Source organism: Barbatula barbatula (assembly GCF_947034865.1).
Source record: "Barbatula barbatula genome assembly, chromosome: 24".
Classification (NCBI taxonomy): Eukaryota; Metazoa; Chordata; class Actinopteri; order Cypriniformes; family Nemacheilidae; genus Barbatula; species Barbatula barbatula.
In genome coordinates, this window is record NC_136787.1 from 16134625 (window position 1) to 16156799 (window position 22175).

The 22175-nt window shown below is 37.3% G+C and overlaps 3 protein-coding genes across 4 annotated transcripts; all 3 read left to right on the plus strand.

Annotated features, from left to right (window-relative positions):
* Positions 1–4436: 4436 nt before the first annotated feature.
* On the plus strand, positions 4437–13489 carry mmp13a (matrix metallopeptidase 13a). Its single transcript, XM_079447954.1, has 21 exons — positions 4437–4560; positions 4649–4890; positions 5019–5167; positions 5941–6069; positions 6161–6322; positions 6398–6527; positions 6608–6741; positions 6829–6988; positions 7074–7177; positions 7273–7368; positions 9896–9954; positions 10127–10252; positions 10378–10619; positions 10703–10851; positions 11224–11352; positions 11448–11609; positions 11683–11803; positions 11900–12030; positions 12130–12289; positions 12458–12561; positions 12677–13489. The coding sequence occupies exons 1-21, from the start codon at positions 4459–4461 to the stop codon at positions 12781–12783; spliced, it is 2898 nt and encodes a 965-aa protein (XP_079304080.1). The 5' UTR covers positions 4437–4458; the 3' UTR covers positions 12784–13489.
* A 228-nt stretch (positions 13490–13717) lies between these two features.
* Positions 13718–16419, plus strand: mmp30 (matrix metallopeptidase 30). Its single transcript, XM_079448876.1, has 10 exons — positions 13718–14035; positions 14119–14363; positions 14441–14589; positions 14670–14795; positions 14876–15037; positions 15143–15350; positions 15447–15574; positions 15660–15819; positions 15922–16025; positions 16124–16419. The coding sequence occupies exons 1-10, from the start codon at positions 13934–13936 to the stop codon at positions 16225–16227; spliced, it is 1488 nt and encodes a 495-aa protein (XP_079305002.1). The 5' UTR covers positions 13718–13933; the 3' UTR covers positions 16228–16419.
* Positions 16420–17490: 1071 nt separating this feature from the next.
* On the plus strand, positions 17491–21184 carry acat1 (acetyl-CoA acetyltransferase 1). 2 transcript variants are annotated; one of them, XM_079448924.1, is made up of 12 exons: positions 17491–17687; positions 17873–17920; positions 18044–18161; positions 18672–18767; positions 19101–19201; positions 19284–19427; positions 19713–19863; positions 19955–20050; positions 20168–20281; positions 20386–20450; positions 20531–20688; positions 20778–21184. In XM_079448924.1, exons 1-12 carry the CDS (start codon positions 17637–17639, stop codon positions 20896–20898), a joined length of 1263 nt encoding a protein of 420 aa, XP_079305050.1. In that variant the 5' UTR covers positions 17491–17636; the 3' UTR covers positions 20899–21184. The 2 variants fall into 2 exon arrangements, with proteins under 2 accessions (XP_079305050.1, XP_079305049.1); XM_079448923.1 differs by having other exon boundaries at positions 17527–17687; positions 17873–18161.
* The last annotated feature ends 991 nt before the right edge of the window (positions 21185–22175 follow it).

The window sequence follows — 22175 nt, forward strand, 5'->3', positions numbered from 1 at the left end:
AGTGTCATTTATGTCCATATTTTCAAAAATTTAAGTTAGAGCTCTCAGCTTATACTGACCATTGAAATTATAGAGCTGACTAGTCATACAGCATTCACAAAGGCATGTTGTTTTAAGGGAGTTTACGTTCACAACTAAAGTGCAAAACTGTATTAGAGGAAATTTCATTAAACCTAGACAACCTCAGTGGGAAAAAAACAGACAAAGTAAAATTAGGGTGTCAGCCCATAGAACCGTACATAAGAAAATTATGAGATTTGGCACACAGATAGAGGACAGTCTCATATGTTACTGTAGCAAATTTGGTTTAACATATATTTTTGCCCATAACTTGGATTTGATGATGTGTCTTCGCCAAACTTTCACGTATCGACACGGAACTTGGTAGGTGTAATCAAAAGCCTGACCTCCGGTAACATACCATGATCTCTGCGCAGCACCACCTAGTGGTCCAAAGTTATGAAAATGGCTATTTTTGCTTATAACTTCGAAACGGTTGGCCTCGTTAGTTTAGGGTAACATATCGAGTGGAACGATATCCAGTTTTCCCATGTCGGCCATTTTGGGCGTTGAACAAAATGTGTATTTTATGGACACAACAGCGTATCCTTACAAAATTTGTAATGGACCATCAGCACCATGCCCAAAGAGAGCCCGTAAAGTTTTGGAACAGCGTCACCTGGTGGCGAGGAGATATATTAACAGGCCTATTACTTTGTCTGCGGTTGACAGATTTACATGGAAGCCATGTCTTTAGATTTCGAAATCATTGCCGAGTCCAACAAGACCAAACATGCAGAATTCGCCTTACAGTTTGGCCTAGTTTGCGAAAAAAACAATTGCGAATAATTTTGTAACCGTTTCTCCAATTGAGATGAAACCAGCGTAGGAAACACAAAACGTTTAGTGGTATACTATCTGTCACAGGCCAAATGTCAAAATTTCCATGGTTGGTGGCCGAAAAATGCAAATGAAATTTGCTTTTCTGATTGTACATGCTTATAACTTCTAAACGAAATTGGATATCTTCATCAAATTTTACGTCTTGATTTATGGGCACATTGTATGAACACACAAAAAAAGTTGGTTGGGCTGTGCCACCTGGCCTTTTAATTAAAAAAACGTTAAACAGGTTCTGATTGACTTCAAAATCGACACTGCAAAATGTTGTGTATTGACACAAAAGTTTGTACGTATCATCATTGGCACATCTTGTTCAGTATTTTTGATACGCAATGGCGGATTGCTACGAAACTTGGTATGGTTCATAAAGGTCATGTTCTGAGAGGACCTGTAAAGTTATAGGCACCCTAATGGTCAAGAGATATAAAGAATTTATTAATCTGCTTGTAGCATAAGAGGAAATCAACTTAATGTTATTCGATTCACTTTAGTATATTTGTTGGCTCACACCGAGTTTATTGATATCAAAGTTGTCATATTCCACCATACTTCCTGTCTGTCATTTAGGTGACGTCCGAGAGATTTCCAGACCTCCTCATAGACATCATGGTGTCAGTTTTTGCCAAGGTCCAGAAAAGTATTAAAGACATTGTTAAATTGGTCCATCCGTGCTAGTGGCTCAGTTGAATTTGATTTAAGCGACGAGAATGCTTTATGTGAGAAAAATATGGCGCACATTCACAAGAGTAGTTCGTCTTCTTGGACGAAAGCACTTTCACGTTGTGAGGCAGAGCGCCGGCGTCCAATATGGGCAAGTGCTCTTGTGAACGCCTCCCTCTCTCGGATGTCACCTAAATATCTTCATTTCTGCTCCAAAGACGCTGGAAGATAACGTCATGTGGGTGAGTAAAAATGAGTAGATTTTTGGGTGAACTTCTCCATTAACGAAATAAAGTCGAGCACACCAAAGGGTCATGTGTCTGAATCTTCGCGACACTTTTGTGTATTTACACTTGGTATGCATCATCACTTGAACAACTTTACCCCTCACACAAGTTTGCAGTTCTATTTATGAGTGAAATTATGAAACATTCAAAACATATTTATAAGTTAAACATTTTACTTTTTTTAATTTGTTTGCAACACATTAACTCCATTCTACTTCCAATGCTGCTTTAGAAGGTTACAGCCCACAGTCGTACTGTAAATGAAATGGACAGGTCACCATTCGATCAGGAAGAAGGCACACATCTTCTCCACCAGGCCCGGCCATGAAGGGCACATGAAGGCAACCCAGGCCATGTAAAAAAACAGTCCATGACAAGTGAAGGGAGACATCTGGCTGGTTCTTCATTCAAGCAATTAACAGTAAATTCCACCAATACATTTCAACACAACGTATAGGATTCAAACCCACAAGCCGTAAGAGGAACTTTGAGTTTGGGTTGTGGACAAAAAGGTTGAAACACAGTGTTTCAACAATAACCAGGCAACTTTTTTGGGACGTTGGATTAAATAAATGTAAAACTAGATTTTTGTTATCTGGAATGGCCAGTTTTATTCCTTCACAGGACTTTAGTAAGTAGAGTTTGCTCGCAAAATAAAATAAAAGTCCAAAATACAATTGCATGCTGCTGGGAATGGAATTGCACATATGTATATTTTGTCCACCATGTCTGGTTTGAGGGTTTCCTGTTGCATGATTTATATTGCTGTATTTCAAAAAACATTAGAAATCTGCCTCAGCTGTGTTGAAACATCGAGTTATGATGAAAACGTGCATGTACACATCTGGATTTATTGCCTTTTGCATGAGAATCTAAACACGTCCTCATTTTCTTTACTTGATTAAATCTTATAAATAATTGTAATGAAATTGCAAATGACCTCTCCATTGATCCTCAAAGCGACGAGGTGCATCATAACATGTCTGAAGTGAACCCCATACATTATTGTTCACTGCAGAATCCAGGACGCACATCCAAAACCGAAGTTGCATTTTGCAGCCGATTCACATAATTAAGTATTGTTTTATGTTTATATCTATATATGTACTGTGTTGTCTCTATGGACCTTTGTGTCTTGAATAAAGTTGATTGAATTGATTGAATTACTTTTGTTTTGACCCAGACGATAAGCTGTATATTAAATAGTATTAACATCAAACAACTAATAGTTCAATACTCTCTGTGTGGATCTAATGCTGCTCATGGTGTCTTCTTTTAAAATATTTCATTGTGAATGCATTGAATTGCATCACTCCTTTAAATGTCCATTTACTGTACTAGGATACTATAGGAATGATGTTATCTGCAGTGTTTATGTCGCTAAAGTGACACTTTTACTATTATTATAGATTTAAGATCTTGGTATGGATATATCAGTCCAAAACAATAAAGACAACAGATTAAATGCTATTTTAAAAAAATGATCTGTAGAAAGATGACAAAAGTGTCATTTCACAGCCCTCTGATGAAACGCTGTTTTAAACCAGTTCATTCTGGTCCCCATTACACATTACTGACACAGATGTGTCATGACCACATCTGCTCATGTAATGCGTCTCATTACAACACTACAGATTACTGTCCTGAACACAATGGGCAACCACTTATCTGGATGAACATGAGAAAAGGAGATGTTTTAGTAAACTCACGTCATTCTCTTATTGTGGAGATAAATGACTGAGTGAAAAATGAATAGACTTTTCACGAATCAAATGGAAACAGTTCATCCAAAAATGAAAATACTATCCCCTCATATCATTCCAAACCTGTAGGACTTTCTTTTGCACAACACACTTTAATCCAATTTATTTCTTTTTAAGTATTGTTTTTGTCTTGGTTAAAAAAGTACAAATATTGAATTTACTTCACCTAAAAGTGACCTAGCTTAATATAAAATTACACGCATATAAAGATTTTTATTTTTTCAGAAAACAAAACTTAAATTGTAAAGTTATTTTGTTTCTGAAGAACATCTAAGCAAACAACTCTAATGATGTTCTCAAAATACCTTCTTTCATGTCCCACAAACGAAAGAATCATATACATGTTTTAAACGTCATGGTGGTGAATACAGTAAATGATGAGAGCATTTTTATTTTGGGGTTAACAATGATTTTTTTATGTATTTGTTTTGGAGTGAACCCCAAACAATGAATCTAGCACATAGCAAAGACAGTAAAAAAATCTAGGTCAAAACAATATACCATAAAGTGCTTTTGTTAGTTTATCTTGATAATAAAAGTGACTACACAGTGTTGCTCAGAAAGGCAGGGGACCCTTGGGTGTGTTTAGATCGAGTCACTGACCCATAAAACATGTAAATATTAATTTCAGTCTTTGCAAAGCTTAATTTTCTGTTTAGTTGATAAAATCCTGTTATCTCAGTTTTTTTAGGGTACCTTACATGGTCGTATGAGGTCATTCTCATGATTTTGATAGCAAATTGTAAAACGTGACTCAGTCTTCTCTTGCACAATCGCTCATTCTGATGTGTATATAAGAGCGGCGCAAAACACAAGCGGCATCAGTTTCTTGAACGAGAAGCAACATGAAGATCTACAACGTGTGCATTCTGATGGCTTTGGTGGTCGCTGGTCACACCAGCCCAATACTGCCATCTATTGATAAAGAAGAAATAACCATGGCTGAGGTAATAATCACACTTTGAGCCTTTTCTGTTAGAAACCAAAAAAGGCATTTTATTCAATTTGCTGATTCACTTTTTTCTGTTTTTTTAGAATTATCTGAACAAGCTGTATGCCCTGCCAAAGCAGGCATCTGACGAAAAGTTCCAACGTTCTAGTTCAATGAGTATAAGGCTGAAGGAGATGCAGGTTTTTTTTGGACTCGAGGTAACAGGAACGCTGGATGAAGAGACACTGAACGTGATGAAGAAGCCCCGCTGCGGGGTTCCAGATGTTGCAGCCTATTCTGTTTTTGAAGGGGACTACAAATGGAAAAAACACGATCTGACCTACCGGTAAGAGCCAACTTCAAATACAATACAAGACTAAAATGACCGAAACCTATTAAAAGGACAAAATGAATTGCTACGTCGGGCTATGCCAATTTTGGGGGTAATTTTGAACATTGATGTCTTTATGTTAGAATTGAGAACTACACACCTGACATGTCAGTAGCCGAGGTGGACGATTCCATTCAAAGAGCCCTGAAGGTGTGGGCAGATGTCAGTCCTCTGAGATTCACTCGTATCCACAGTGGAATTGCTGACATCATGATCTCATTCGTAGTGCGAGGTCAGTTTCTGTAACGTTTCACATTAGAATATTTACATGTCATATAGATGTGTTTTTTTATTTATAATGTCCATGGATGTTAACTATGATGATTTGATCTTATTTCAAGATGCTATCTACATCAGAATAAAATACTGCACATTTATTCAATTTCTGATTTCGAAATACAATATTTATGTATCTTAACACTTAAATAGATTTTTTTAACATTATGATTTGGGATTCAGATGGTTGAAGTCAAATGATTACATGAAGAAAGGGACATTTCACCCAAAATTGACTCACCAAACAGATCTGGGACAAAATTGACTTCCATAGTAGAAAAAACTACTATGGTAGTCAATGGTGCCCCAGAACTGTTTAGTTTTCCACATTCTTTTAAACATCTTCTTTTGTGTTCAACAAAACAAAGATTTTAATACAGTTTTGTAACAGCTTGAGGGTGAGTAAACGTTGGCTGAATTTTCATTATTGGATCAACTAGCCCTTTAAGTCCATTTTTACCTTATTGTCTTACAGTGCGACAAACTAATATTAAAAAGTATAAATATTCACGCTATTAATACTGTTTGGGGTTAAACATCTACATGCATAATAACAATAAAACGATGTTTAGTGTGAAAAATCTTACATAAAGTACAGCAGATATCAACTGTGTTTCACATACAGTCATTTTTGTTAAACATTTAGATCAATGTAAATCATTTCATTATTTGCAGTTGCTCACAGGATCGTATGATAATGGTTAAAAGCAAATATCTGCTTGTTTCTAGATCATGGTGACGGTTACCCCTTTGATGGACCAGATGGTTTTCTGGCTCATGCATTTCCTCCCTTTGATGGTATTGGTGGTGATGCCCATTTTGACGACGAAGAGTCTTTCACCTTCAAATCTTATGATGGTAAGTACAGTCTCATCTGATAAAACCTTCAACCTCAGTGGAAAAAAACAAAACATGAACCATGTTTTGGTTTTCACATCTTCTCCTGCAGGATACAATTTATTCCTGGTAGCTGCCCATGAGTTTGGACACGCGTTAGGCCTCGAACATTCCAAGGATCCAGGTGCACTGATGTATCCCAACTACGTCCACAGAGACGTTGATACCTTCTCCCTCCCTCAAGATGACGTCAACGGAATCCAGTTTCTTTACGGTAAGCTGTTACAAATGACAAAGACACTGGCGATAAATCAAAAATACATTCGGCTAATGATGGATTTCTCTGCAGGCCCTAACCCTGAAGTCAACCCTGATGAAACAAAACCCACACCACCCACCACCCCAGACAGATGTGATCCTAAGATGGTCCTGGATGCTGTCACCATGCTCAGAGGAGAGATCATGTTCTTCAAGAGCAAGTAAGAAAAGACAGAAAGGTTTTTGTATCAGCCTGCACGTCATGAGTTCGGATCTTAACCTTATGGTGTTTTTATTGCAGCTTTATGTGGCGCAGTTACCCCTTGAGCACCACAGTGGAGCAACATCTTATCAAAAGCTTCTGGCCTCAGATTCCAGATAACATCGATGCAGCATTCGAGAGTCCATTTGATGACAAAGTTTACATTTTCAAAGGTAAAAATTATAAAACCATACCTGTAGGATCAATAAATGGCATAAAAAGTATAAGATGCATCATTTGGTAATGTTGTCGTGCCTCAGGTCAAAAGGTCTGGGCTATCTATGGCTACGACGTGGCACAGGGATATCCCAAGAGTCTCAGCAGCTTCCGTCTGCCGAATAAAGTGAAGAAAGTCGATGCAGTCCTCTATGATGAGCAGACCTACAAAATCCTATTTTTCGTTGACAATAAGATTTATAGGTAAGGAAATCACATAAACAGATAAAATTACCTGATTGGTTTTTTTTAAGAACTGTGAAGTAATACGAGAGTTTATTTTTTGTAGTTATGATGAGCAGACACGGAGAATGGACAAAGGTTATCCTAAACCGGTGGAAAATGAATTCTCCGGAATGACAGGGAAGGTCACAGCGGCCTTCCAGTACAAAGGTACGGATAAAAACACGACACATAAATGGATAGCAAATCCAAAGTTAATTCTTATCTAGACTGTGTTGACATTCTGCCTTTCGTTGTCTTTGTAGGTTTCAACTATCTTTTCAGTGGATCCAAATTGTTTGAGTTCAGTTCCGATGGCAAGAAGCTGTTCCGCGTCCTGAACAACAACTATTTTCTGCCCTGTTAGTTTGTTGAGATGTTTGCCGTAACACAGCAATTCAATGTCTTCCTGCCTGAAAGAAAAACATACAGAACCTGTCAGTATTTTTAGAACGATTATTAAGTATTTAAATTATTACATTTATTTATTTTCCATAAAAGACTGATGTTTTGTGTAGGTTTTGTAGTAACCTCTGAAACCATTTCTTTGTACTTCACAGTAATGAAACTTGCTGTGATTGCCTTATAGTGATCATTACAAAATAAACACTTTAATCTGAATATTGTGTGATGTATGTGAATGCAAAAGCATCAGACATTTTACAAATATAACATAATGCAAGCAAGCATGCACGCACGCACGCACGCTCGCACGCACACACACACACACACACACTTGTTTGGACATGATCCAAAACACTTTCTTGCATCCAAAAAAGGACATAACTGTAGCAGAGATGACATCATAGATTATGTCATCTGGGCAATTTCGTGAAAATGTCAACCTCACCATGAAAAGTTTTTACTATACTGATAGCACAGATATTAACATTTGGTGCACCTGGCTCAAATACCCAAGTGAGGTCTCTCTTTAAGTTTTAAAGCATTTGTTTTATTTTTTGTGCATATTAAAATAAAGTAACTATTTTATGTTCCATGAAGAGGCATCCCTTTATAATTGCTTCTGATTTGTGCATTTAATTCACACAAATCCTACAAAGTTTGTCGTCTCCTAAAAACCCTGTCCTTTTTTTGTCACATCCACCATGCATGTTTATTTCCCTTTTTTAAGATAGACGATTTGTACATAGACTGATATTTCTTTGATGTTTAAACTCTATCAACAAGAGTTTAGTCAATTATTATGAACAAATGGTTGTCTGTGCGTTTTTGTGTCACATAACGGAAAATGTCATATCCATAACACTGGGAGTGCATATCTTTCTTTACTGACAGCTACAAAAACACTACTGTAAACTAAATATAGCTTGTTGTCACACGGGATATGATGACTGTACAAATGCTTAGTATGATTTCTTTTGTAAAAAGATCAAAGATAAAATAGAAAGAATAAGATAGAAAGCAAGTTAATCCATCAAACAGCATTTACACGTTTGCATGTTTGTTTACATTCAATAGCAACCAAATTTAGAAAAGATATATGGAGACAACCCATCTTCAAACTGTGTTACATTTAAATCTCACAATTCAGAACATCCAGAACCCCGATGAGTACAGTAACTGTACCGTTATATGTATTTTAGTTACCCATTCCCCATTTTCTGTTGAAACAATACTGCGAATGTAGTTGGTTAAATGAATTGCCACATTTGTTTCATAATACGATCACTTCACAAAATAAGAACAGGACATGTGAACCAACACATCGTGATTCTTACACCATCTGTCGCAGTATTTATTCCATAACACAGAGAAGGCCCTGTCAGCTCCACTTTGGTTTGTTTACATAGGTTGTGTACTGCTTTCACATGCGATGAGGCAACGCAAATGTGCGATTTGTAATAAAAATATTTTGCATCTTGACTAATGTTAGTGATGCTACAGTAATTTGGATGAGGACATGCAAAAATCTGTTGCCATGACAAATACGTTGTCTTTTTTTAACGTTGTGTCCAGATTTCTACACTTGTAACTCGCTGCAATACTGAAAGGTGTAGAAACACTATTCCAGAATTAAAACAACAATGCTGCAATAGTGTAAACCGCATTTGTGCAAAATAAACACAAAAAACGTTTGTATCTAAAATCTAGATACTGCAGTAATAAATGGTAAACACAACTACAAAAATATATAGGCTTAAGAATTAAAATGGTAGAACTGAGTATGTGAATGTACCGTAATGAAAAATAACTGAACATAATAAGCAGACAAAATTACAATAGAGCTCTCAAGCATTGCATTAAAACAATCAGACACATTCTTGGTTACATCCCACAATAATAATGATAATAATCATCATTATAAAATTTAAATATCATAACTTCACTGTCACACTAATCTTATAGATAGTGAAGAAGAATGTGAACCGACCCAGGGATAAAACTATTTGCGATTTATACATTGCACTTTATAGATATTTCTACAGTAGTTTGTGTACATTTAAATGTATGAGAAGTTAAATGTTTAAAATGTATTTGTCAATGTATTTTGAATAATCTGAAAGTCATTACTAAGAAACCAAATTTGGCACATTTCCTTTTTAGGATATTCCTAAAAATATTTTATTTTTAGATGTAGTCATTTACAGTAGATGTTTCAGCGTTTTTTTGTTTCTCATCATCATGCGCCCATACGAACTGTCTGCCTCCCACATAATGTTGGCAGAGCAGTAAATCATAAACCAAAGTAATGAAGAATCAGGTGAAAATCCCTCTTAAGTCTGACGTGCTTTCTATTGTTTGTTGTTTTCCTTACAAAAAGAGGAAGAACAGTTGCATTATTTAGGTGGAATCAGACTAAATAATGTTTAGAAATCAGTTTCACTTCTGCATTTGTGGTGTATTGACAGATAGCTTTTTACTCATCAGTCTTGCACAATAAAGCCCCTGTTACTGTGTTTTGCATATTTAGAAGCACTTCAAAAGAGGTATGAGGAAGAGAAATAAAGATATATTTGAAAAGGGCTGTGTCAAGAGAATGATTTACTTAATGTGGTTGGTTATTCAGAAACCCAAGCCTGGTGATTTCATTAATTGCTTAATACATTACTTCACAGTCTTGAGTGTATATAAAATGCCACATGAAACCGTGTCAAAAAGAAGAACCACCAAGAAGCACCTAACAAGATGATCTGCTCCCAGTTGTGTTTTTTTACAGGTTTAATCCTAGCAGTTCATGCTGGACCGATATCGCAACCTGCTGCCACAGATCAAGGCGTTGTAGAGGTATACAGCACAGTTTCATCAGTCTCTGTTTTTCATAAAAGTATGTTTTATTTTTATATTTGCATGTATGTTTTTATCAATCATACGCAGTAAAGTCTCTAATAATTCCTTTTATCTGTTTTTAGAGATACCTTAAAACATTTTACAATCTAACCGACGAGGCTCCTGGTAACTTTCGCCGAGCATCCACTGAAATGATTGAGAAGGTGAGAGAGATGCAAAAGTTTTTCAGGCTTAAGGTGACTGGAAAGGTGGACCAAGAGACCATGGAGGTGATGAAGAAACCCCGCTGTGGAGTTCCAGACGTTGCTGCGTACTCCACGTTCGGAAAGAGTTTCAAATGGAGAACCAACAAGCTCACCTACAGGTGCGGTTATTGCTTTGAATCGCTATTACAGTATAAGAATAAGAGACAGAGCAGGTACAGACCATGATCCTTCTTTTTCTCAGGATTGTAAATTACACACCTGATCTGGCGGCAGGCGAAGTGGACGATTCCATTCATAGAGCCCTGCAGGTCTGGGCCAAAGTCACTCCTCTGAGATTTACCCGTGTCAACAACGGTATCGCTGACATTATGATCAAATTCACATCAAGAGGTAAGTTCTGTCTGTCTACACCGCAAAAAGAATTATTCAGAAAAACGTAAATCAATGAATTTACTTACATTTATTAAGACATTAATGTCTTAAGATTAAAATAAAAATATCAAGACATTCACTTTATTATTGAACATTTAAACATTATCAAAAGAAGGAAAGTTTATGCTTCAAACAAGCATAGGTAAGAAAAATTTACTTAATTTAAGTTTTTTAATCAAGTTAAAACTTAAATAATTGAGTCTCAAGTGGGACTAAATGTATCTTAATATATGAAATGATCAAATATTTGTACTGGAAAACAAGAAAAAATATTTTTTGCAAATAATTATGTATATATCTATGACAGAAAACCAAATATTTTATCTCTAGAACATGGGGATGGTTACCCTTTTGATGGACCTTTTAACACTCTTGCTCATGCCTTTGCTCCCGGTCCTGGAATTGGTGGAGACGCACATTTCGATGAAGATGAGAAATTCACGTTTCGATCATCCAGGGGTAATTTTTACTAAATATATCCAGACTGAGTTGACTGCAAACCCATCTTTTAGATATGAAAAACTAAACTTTCCTAAATTGTGATGTTTCTGCAGGGTTTGTCCTGTTCCTGGTGGCTGCCCATGAGTTTGGTCACTCTCTGGGTCTTTCTCATTCAAACGTTCCCGGCGCTCTCATGTTTCCCACGTACAGCTTCAATAATGTAGATCGCTTCTCTCTGTCTTCCGATGACATCAAAGGAATTCAGTCTCTTTATGGTAAGTATATCTTGAAGAAAGCTCTAAAATCTTCAAAATCTTGTTTTAATTTACCATGTGGCATATTCATCAGGTCAAAACACTGTCGGATCCCGTGATCCAGAACCACCAACCAAACTTGACGTTTGTGATCCTAAATTGATCCTGGACGCAGTTACAACTTTTGGGGGAGAAGCAATGTTCTTCAAAGACCAGTAATGCACTGAAACCCTTTCTGTAAACCTTACTAGTATATATATGTAAAAGCTGTGATAAATGGAATAATCTCATGACATTTTGATCTCTTGCAGATACGTTTGGCGTAGCTCCCAAAACAAACGTGCGGAGCAACATCTAATCCAAAGCTTGTGGCCCAAGCTCCCAAATAATATAGATGCAGCTTATGAGGGTCCAGTTCAGAACAAAGTATTTGTTTTCAAAGGTAAAGAAAGCTGAAACCATTCAACATCGGTTGGGCGACCCACAATCTTTGTATCTATGCCTCGGGAAATGTCTTATCATTGCCTATATTTGTTTGCAGGTAGACAAGTCTGGGCACTTTCTGGCTACAAAGTTGTCAGGGGCTATCCCAAATCTCTCAGCTTTCTGGGTCTGCCGCCATCTGTGAGAAAAATTACTGCTGCTGTCCATGACCAAAGCTCTGGAAAAACCTTGCTCTTCGCTGACAGCTATTATTATAGGTTGGTCAACTGCTGTGTGTCACAAACAAGAAAAAATGTATTGCTCAGAGGTTGCTCTTTTTTAGCTTAGAGGATGTTATTGAGTTCTCATGTGTTTTGGCTTTGAGAAATGTTGTTTTTACTTTTTAAAGAGCTATCAGAATGTTAAGACACTTATTTTGTGCACAGATTCGATGAGAGAAGGCGCAGGATCGAGGCAGGGTATCCCAGACAAGTAAAAGAGGGATTCCCAGGGATGGTAGGAGTTGTTCGTGCAGCCCATTATTTTAGCGGTATGTGTGTCTTATAGCCCTTATTATTAAATCAAAGCTAAGAAATCACGAACCTTAAAGAAACTTTGGTGATTAATACATTTCATTAAATGGACTGATCTTTTTCTTTTATCAGGTTACATTTACCTCTACAGTGGGACAAACGTGTATGAGTTCAGCTCTAAAAGGAAGCTTTACCGGGTGCTTCAGAACAACCAAGTCCTGCCCTGTGTCCAAAAATAAATAAAAACTAAAATATGAAGAAACTTAAAGTATTCTAAAGAGCATAATTTAAATGTATGTTAGAAACATTAAATGCTATTTTTCATCTATTTTAAAGTTAACTTATATATAAATTTATATTTGGCAGTTGCTTTGATCCAAAGCGACTTGTATTACTACACATTTCTGTTCCTATGTATGTGCAATCCCACAACCTTGGCGTCGCTAGCGCCATACCACTGAGCTACGTGAACTTTGTAACATTCTGAAATTGAAGTGTCTGTATATTCAAATAAACCGGATTTCTTTATTACCTCAAAGGCGTAACATATATTTTGGTAATCGTTCACATTACAGTAAATGCACAATCTTGTTATGCTTCGTCTTGACATTAGTGCATGTCTTGACAGCACCTTAGGTATGTAAAAATATAAACAAACTAAGGCTTTATTATTTTTGGGTGTGCTGGAGATTCTCTCATAAACAGCCTCGGGAAAGGTTATTATTTTCCCTTCTTTCACATCAGGATTTAGTATAAAGAGTGTTGCGTAGGCACATGATTTTTTGAGAGGTTGTGTAACTCTAACAACAACTTTGCTACTGGCTATATGACTAAATATACATGTTGACAATAAAGGAATCAGTGGATGGCAATTTATTGAATTTTATGTGCATAGAGTTTATTCTAAAATGTGGTGAAAAGTATTAATAAAAAGTTTTTGTTGATAAAAAAAAATGTATATATATATTATTAATAAAAATACTTGCCAATGAAACACTGGATTTAATTTAATAACAAATTAAAATACATATAAAAATTTATTATATAAAACAACTTAAAGACATATTCATATAATAAACAATCCTATAAATACTGTATGGAGTTTTACAGTAAAGCAAAGGCAAAGTTTCGTGGGAGAAAAAAACATATATGGGAAATCTCGTGACATTCTCTGAAGGCCTCCATGATCAAAACATTTTGTCCAACATGTTGAGACTCAACCTCTGAATTAAGCCTTTTCCCCCTCCCTCACCCCATGGGCTCTGGTCGACAGTGATAAGAACTAAACCTGTAATCCCTGAAAGGGGCTGACAGACATATAAAAGTCAGAAGAAGAACGTGTGGCTTCACATCGCCGTCTTTCCATGCAGAGGAAGAGAGCTCTGAAGTATGGGGCACCTGGCGGTTCTTGTCCTGACACTTGTGCTGTGTTCGGCTCTTTGTGATGCTGCCCCGACTGTGAAATCACCAGATGACCGTCAAAAAGCAGAGGTCAATACCCAAACGACTTAAATATCTTACAAAATATTTGATTTGTGTGCAATAATCAATGATCAACGCTTCTCTTTCTACAGGAATATTTGGCACAGTTCTACAGGAATCAAGAAACCACTCAAGCACGTGGGAGGAGTATGTACCTCGCAGATTTTGAGAAAGATCTGAAAGCCATGCAGGAGTTTTTTGGGCTGGAGGTCACAGGTAAGCTGGACACGAACACTCTGGAGGTGATGAAAAAGCCACGCTGCGGAGTCACGGATGTGGCCAGATACGGTCACTTCGATGGGAAGCCCAGATGGAAGCAAAGTGTTGTAACATACAGGTATGAAGAAATTCAACACTTAACCTTCGTTTCAGTTTTTTGGGGGATTTAAAAGATGTTTCTTTTTTGTCTTTCAGAATAACAGAATACACATCACAGTTGAGCAGGAGTGAGGTCGATGCCACTATCGCCAAAGCCTTCAAGTTGTACAGCGATGTCATTCCACTTGATTTCAAACAGATCTATAGTGGCACAGCTGACATCATGATTCTCTTCAAAGCTGGATGTAAGTTTGATGCAGCGGTGTATTTGTTTCAGATGTTACACGTACAATGACTAACTCACACTAACCATGCTTGCTAATAGATCATGGAGATTTTTACCCGTTTGATGGACCCGGTCAGGTTCTGGCTCACGCCAACTCTCCTGGTCCTCAACAGGGAGGAGATACACACTTCGATGAGGATGAGACATGGACATTAAGCCCACAAGGTGACGCACAAGTTATATAAACGATCACTCCTGGTTAATAATGTTATGTTGAATATTTATACTTGATAAATCTGTTTCAGGTGTAAATCTGCTTTTGGTGGCTGCTCATGAATTCGGTCACGCTCTGGGACTAGACCACTCCAAAGACCGCTCAGCTCTTATGTATCCAAATTACCAGTATGTCAACACGAATGGCTATAAACTTCCCTGGGATGACCGACTCGGGGTCCAGTCTCTGTATGGTAAATATCTTTGTTGTGAGAGGAGTATTGAGCTACATTTATGATGAAATATAATAGATCACATAACATGGTCATTTGTGTGCGTCCTTTAATTTTATTTGCAAGGGGTTCGAGCATCTACAGATAAACCAGCCCCAAAACCTAAGCCAAAACCAGTGCCACAGCCTAAGCCAAAACCAGAGCCACAACCTAAGCCAAAACCAGAGCCAAAACCGAATCCCGTACCAAGCCTCCCACCGGAACCATGCAAGCGTGACTTAGTATTTGATGCAGCAACCAGCATTCGGGGGGAACTGTTTTTCTTTAAAAACGGGTATGTATACAACATATGCATATATAAAATAAATGAATAGTATATAATTTACAAAATATTTATTCAAATCATCCATTAATTTTTTTTACCTATCAGGTTTTACTGGAAGAAAGGATATCACAGTGGACTTTCAAGGCATAAAGTAAACTCTTTGTGGCCGTCGATTGATTCTGTTGATGCTGCGTATGAATTAAGGAATAAAGACATAAACTTCCTCTTTAAAGGTAAAGTCACACTTAGTTGAGTAAAAGTTGTGTGCATAGCAAGATTTTAATTAATGTGGTCTTAATGTGGTTAATCCGTTTGCAGGTCAGCAGTACTGGGCCGTCAAAGGCAGCACAACTTTGTCTGGATATCCCAAACCCATAACCGACTTTGGATTTCCTCCTTATGTGAAAAAGATTGATGCGGCCGTGCATGTGGCATCCACCGGCCAAACTCTGTTCTTTATTGATAGCAACTACTGGAGGTAAGAGAAAATGGACTGATTTTATTACATTTTCTTTATTATTGCATTTCACTTTATAATTATTGTTTTTGAAAAACTAACACAATTTAAATACTGATATAGCTACGATGAAAGGACAGGTCAAATAGACCGAGCATTTGGTAAAAGCATTCAACGTAGCATTCCTGGAATCGGTTCAAGGGTGGACGCTGCTTTTGAAAATTATGGTGAGGGTAACATTATACAAAAACACTGGCTCCAATTTAATCATTTCTTGTGTATATAGTGGTTTCTTTTAATATATTTTATTGTTTTCTTATTCTAGGTTACCTGTACTTCTCAGATGGGGCACGTCAAACTGAGTATGATTTTAGTTCAAAACGAGTGAACCGTGTCCTGTTGAATTATGGATGGCTGAACTGCTACTAAACATAATGTACAGTATACTGTAACTGACAATGTACACATTTCTCCTTTGTATGATTTGGTTTTCAAATACTGTAATTCTCAATAAATATTCTGTTCCAAATGAAAAAAGATATAAAGCTAAATGTTTGCTTTTTTATAAAAATTATGAAATGCACGTTTTTACTAAAAAAATAAACGTATCACTGACTTTTCAGGATGACTCTTTTTTTGTTGCTCTTCTCGTTTGAAAATCAGAAGTAAATGTAAACAGTCGGGCCAAAAAAAGAGATATGGACAAAAGCTTGGATTTGCCTTGCAGTATGAAGCACAACCTTTGGGTGATGAACCGACTGTGAAATATAAAATCTAATCAACATTGAATAACAGCGTAGCTGTAGATAATGCACAATATATAACACTAAACACAATACATTTTTAATAATTCTCCAGGTCCGGTGTTAGTTTACACTCTCTAACAGCTTCCATGTTAAATGTGTTGAATGGGCTGTCATTGCATTCAACACTGAGTTTTCATGTAGAGCTTTTAATTTACAGTAAGGACTGGGTTAACAGGCAAAATCAGAAATTTTATGTGGAACTAATATGACTCGTATACAAGGACAATTTTAGAAAGCCTTACATTCTTCTGGACTGGCTTTGGCTCAGCATTGCTTACATTTTCCAAACTGTTTTTTATGGTCAACTGACATGATTTAATTATTATTTAATGAATTAATTTAATAAATTACAAAACTGAAGTAAAATGTGTTGAGCGTGTGTGTGCCATACACAAATGTTCACGTTAGATTAGACTACAACTGTTTCCTAAAATCCATGAAATAACAGATTATTCACAGACCAAAATTTTGACATTTTTACACATTTCTTCAAATTGCGTCACATAAGCTAAATCAAACATTAGCTTACCAACACTGAACAAAATCGCATTGGGCAAGTGGTTCAAACATGGTGCATTTATAAAACATAGCTTTCATTATTTTTTAAAGGTTATGGTAATACGGTGAATGTGTAAAAACGTAAAAGGTTGAAAAGCTGCTCAATGTATCATTCAGATACCAAACCCTTTTAACTGGGAGAAAAGAAATACTATACCGAGACGCTAAATCATAATTTGATATGTAAAGCTATAATGTAAAAATTAAAATGATATAATAGACAATGAAGATGTCAAATATAAGATAACAGATAAAAACAAACAAAGACTCAAGTAACATCCGGTTATTTTCGTCACTCTAATAAAAACATCATTACCCACAAGGCCTTGCGCGGTCACCATGTGACGCAGACACTCCTCTCGTTGTAATTGGCTGTTCTACTGACACACACACACACACACACACACACTCCGCTAGATTTGAGGGTTGAAGGTGAAATTTGTCATCCCGAGTCTGAACTATCTCATCGCGATTATGTCATCCTGTGCCTTCTACAGCACGCGCACACACCTGTGCAGACGATTGGTGAGTTTAAACCGAATAAACTCGGGTCTAGTCGAGCTTGATTTCATGCTTCTTAACGAATGTCAAAGCACATGTAGCTGCAGGCCTCAAACATTGTTTACCATTTAAATACACTGCTTTTCACGTCATTAACGGACTTCTTGCTATTCACAATGTATAAATAATGATTAAATACACCCGCGCAGGCACAAAAATACCTGAGCAGGACTTACACCACACGACCATCTCTAAATGTGAGTAAATGTGACTTATTTGTGCTTGGAAACAGTGTTTGTCCTTTTGGTTGCACATTGAATGAGTTTCCCGTCCGAGCTCTCTCTCTCTCTCTCTCTCTCTCTCTCTCTCTCTCTGGACAGGAAGTTGTCATCGTCAGTGCTGTCAGGACCCCCGTGGGGTCCTTCAAAGGAAGCCTCTCCACTGTACCTGCAACCAAACTGGGTTCCATTGCTATAAAAGGAGCCGTCGAGCAAGCAGGTGGGCATTGTCTGCAGAAATCATGTTTAGGCTTGACTGGTTGGATATTTGAAATGCATGCTGGGATGCTCTTATCCTTTTATATGGCCATACAGAGTGTCGTCCAAAAAAACAGCACTTACAAATGTTTGAATGATTTTGCTTTTTACATTTGGTAAAAAATAGCCAAGAAAATCCCCTCTCGGCCATTTAAAAGACTTTTCTGATGGCTTTTGAGAGCAACCGCAGATTTTGTTGATCACAAATTTGTTCAACAATTGAGTCTCCAAGTTTAACTTGTCACTTTAAGGTGTCTAAACATGTATTGTGTGTATGATAACCTTACAAACATATTTCTTTAATGCATTGCTTAAAAAGTGTTCTTGTGCTTCATTTCTTTAAATTTGTTATAAGAAATGCAATGATGTTCCTATATTTCTATACTGTTGTGGCTAAGGTCAACTACTTTTTTTTGTGTACATTCACGTATTTTTCAGATGTCTCATATGGGTTTTGTTGGTATTGTTGCAGGAATCCCTGTGGAGGAAGTGAAGGAGGTTTATATGGGGAATGTGTTGCAAGCAGGAGAAGGGCAAGCTCCTACCAGACAAGCTCTTTTGGGTGCAGGTGAATCTGTCATTTCACATACAGACAAAAACAAACACATTCAGCCTCCAGAACACATGTGTGCGTGATACCGTATCTAAGAAGAGATTATCACATTTGAATGAATGCTGGCTGCATGTTTAAACACGCGGCATATGCAGCAGGAAAAATATATAATAGTGACTTATCTTTCCTTTGCGTGCAATGGCTTTCAGTCTTTGGCTCGTTTGATGTATTCATAATGATGCAGGCAATCCCATAATGCATTCCAACAATCTTAGCAAGAATAATCAGAATCAAGATTGAAAATTATTAATAAAATATAAATAATTGTTCGTGATTTTCCTCTCGTAGGTCTTCCTCTGTCCACTCCAGCAACCACGATCAATAAGGTCTGTGCCTCTGGGATGAAATCCATCATGATGGCTGCTCAGAGTCTCATGTGTGGACATCAGGTAGTGCCAAGTGATTGTTGAAATATACAACAGCCTTTAACGTGTTAAAGAAGCCAAGTTAGTCATATGCAATGTCTCTCAGGACGTTATGGTAGCCGGTGGGATGGAAAGCATGTCTCAGGTTCCTTATGTCATGGCAAGAGAAGCTCCCCCTTATGGTGGGGTAAAGATGGAGGATCTGATCGTAAAGGACGGGTTGACGGACGTCTACAACAAATTTCACATGGTACAACTTCCTTGCGACTCACCAGTTAAACATTAAGGATAAAATTGCTGTGCTTTGTTGATGTCATTTACTTAGTTTTTTTCCTGTTGCGAAGTTTCTCGAGTATGACACTAGCGAAGCAAGGAACTCGCTGATAAAATAAAAAGCGTTACTCTATTGTTAGATCACTTTGCATAAATCTTTGTTTTCGAAAAGCATGACCTGAAACCAAATGCATCAACCATTATTGAACAGTAAATCATAAGAAGCCATGATCGTGTAAAGCTTGTTTTCCTGCTTTTGTAGGGTAACTGTGCCGAAAACACAGCCAAAAACAGCAAGATCTCCAGAGAGGAGCAGGATGCGTTTGCTATAAACTCCTACAGTCGCAGCAAAGCAGCATGGGAGTCTGGTCTCCTAGCTAAGGAGGTGGTTCCTGTGAGCATACCTCAGAGAGGTACTTCTTAAAGATTTCATTGTCTGTTTATTATTGTAGTTGGGCTTTCTGTGATTTGAACCGATGACCTTTGCTAACAATTAAACTGCAGGCAAACCAGACATTGTCGTGAAGGAAGATGAAGAATACAAAAAGGTTGACTTCAGCAAAGTTCCCAAACTGAAGACTGTGTTCCAGAAAGAGAACGGTACAAACACACCGCTTCATTTAACAAAATATTGCGTTTTAAATTGAAAGAAAATTGAAAGAAATAAAAAATTATTTTAGTCCCAAAGAGGATTTAACCGGTTTCATATTTGTGCAGGCACGGTGACTGCAGCAAACGCAAGCACACTGAACGACGGCGCGGCAGCTCTTGTGCTAATGACAGCTGACGCCGCAAAAAGACTTAATGTCACGCCACTGGCTAGAATTGTTGGTGAGGGGTTTTAATTTAAGCTAAAGTCAAATTACGCTTTTAATCAAGTTTCCCAGGTTATGAGTTTGCATTTTACGTTTATAATTTTTTTTACGTTTTTTTAGCTTTTGCTGATGCCGCTGTCGCTCCCATCGACTTCCCTATCGCTCCCGCCTTTGCCTTCCCAAAGGTAAGCTAACGTTTGTACGTTTATTTTCAAGCCGATGCACTCTTTAATTTATTTATCATATTTATGTCTGCATCGTGTAGGTCCTGCAGGCGGCCGGCATAAAAAAAGAAGACGTTGCTATGTGGGAGATCAATGAAGCGTTCAGTGTCGTCGTTCTGGCCAACATCAAGATGTTAGACATCGACCCCAATAAAGTCAATATCAACGGAGGAGCGGTCTCCCTCGGACATCCAATTGGGTAATTTAAGCAACATCTCTTTTATGGATCACCACATCAATATACCTTGATTTGCGCTGTGAATAATGCGCCAATTTTGCGATATCTAGGATGTCTGGGGCGAGGATCGTGGGACACATGGTGCACAATCTGAAATCAGGACAGTATGGACTCGCTGGTATCTGCAATGGAGGAGGCGGTGCCTCTTCTATTCTGATCCAGAAGTACTAGATTTAAGAAGTTAAATATGAGGTTAACATAATGTGTAGACTACACTAGAAATATCTCCATGCCGGCAGCCTTATTGTGAGCTCTCTCTAGGGACTAGATCACTCCTTTTTTTCCACAAAACTTTTATGAAACTAATAAAAGAGGCTCACAAAATGTTCATTAAACTTGTAGCTGTTCTGAAATGTATTTATTCTCTTTATGTGGATGGTGAAAATAATGTATTGATGAACGGGTTAAATATGTAACTATTCAAAAAATAAAATACATAGTTTTTTGTTCAATCGGACTGAATTAAGATTTACAAATTTGTCTGTGAAGTTACAACACATGATGTAATTACCTTGGACGAACACCAGATGACGCTTGATGTTTGCTCGGTTTTCATTCATTGGTCCGTTTTGACCAGCCTTGCTGAGATTGAACTGAAACTAGTTTTTCTGCAAGAAACTTTGTACGTTTATAACGTAAAACTTGTAGGAAAACTGCCGTCATTGTTTTAATGTTTTCTTTTGGGTTCCACAGAAAAAAACTATGACAATAGCCTTCATTTCTTTCTTAAACCATTGTTTCCGAAATATATCCCTTGAAAGTTTGTGTTAACTATTCTGTTGGATATAAACAACATTTTTGATGGGAAAAACAACCAGACAGCCTGTACAGTGTCCTTATAAATAATCCACCAGCACAATAGAGCCCTATACTTTCCAAACACTTAATCCCACATTTATCACATTTCACCTTTGACAACTGAGTACACAAAACCTGTTTAAACAGCTTCCCTGTTTAGTTTCTTCCTTATTCACATATTTAAGTTATTGTGTTATCAGCGTCAAATATTAACAGGATCACATGAGAGCACCTGTAACGTCATGGATGCCAAAGGAACAGCCCAAATCTCTGTTACTGAATAACAGCCATTGACATGTGTGAGAACAAAGTTAGGGAAACCGCCTGAATTTGAAGAGAGCTGAAAACATTTGATCTGTTTTTAATGTCTCTGTGTGTAAACTGAACACGACGTTGAATGATATCTGATTACAGAAGAAGCCTTCATCATGTGACGCTTTCAATTTCAAATTCATTTCCTGCTCGCGTGGTTGAACAATCCTGACGTCACGTTCTCAGAAATGACATGAGTGACTGTATTGTTTATAAACGTTTTGTGCAATTGTTCACTGTTGGTTTCCATCATTTGAATATGTCGAAATGAAAATCTTTGTCATGTCTCAGAAGGTTAAGATAAAAATAATAGCACTTCTGTGAGAGTTTAACTTAAG

Coding starts and splice junctions, on each gene's coding strand:
- mmp30 (XM_079448876.1), top strand. CDS start 13,934: ATGGGGCACCTGGCGGTTCTTGTCCTGACACTTGTGCTGTGTTCGGCT. Junction 14,364..14,440: donor CAAAGTGTTGTAACATACAG/GTATGAAGAAAT, acceptor TTTGTCTTTCAG/AATAACAGAATACACATCAC. Junction 14,796..14,875: donor ATGGACATTAAGCCCACAAG/GTGACGCACAAG, acceptor AATCTGTTTCAG/GTGTAAATCTGCTTTTGGTG.
- mmp13a (XM_079447954.1), top strand. CDS start 4,459: ATGAAGATCTACAACGTGTGCATTCTGATGGCTTTGGTGGTCGCTGGT. Junction 6,742..6,828: donor CAAAGTTTACATTTTCAAAG/GTAAAAATTATA, acceptor GTCGTGCCTCAG/GTCAAAAGGTCTGGGCTATC. Junction 6,989..7,073: donor GTTGACAATAAGATTTATAG/GTAAGGAAATCA, acceptor TATTTTTTGTAG/TTATGATGAGCAGACACGGA.
- acat1 (XM_079448923.1), top strand. CDS start 17,637: ATGTCATCCTGTGCCTTCTACAGCACGCGCACACACCTGTGCAGACGA. Junction 20,051..20,167: donor TGTGTTCCAGAAAGAGAACG/GTACAAACACAC, acceptor ATATTTGTGCAG/GCACGGTGACTGCAGCAAAC. Junction 20,282..20,385: donor GCCACTGGCTAGAATTGTTG/GTGAGGGGTTTT, acceptor ACGTTTTTTTAG/CTTTTGCTGATGCCGCTGTC.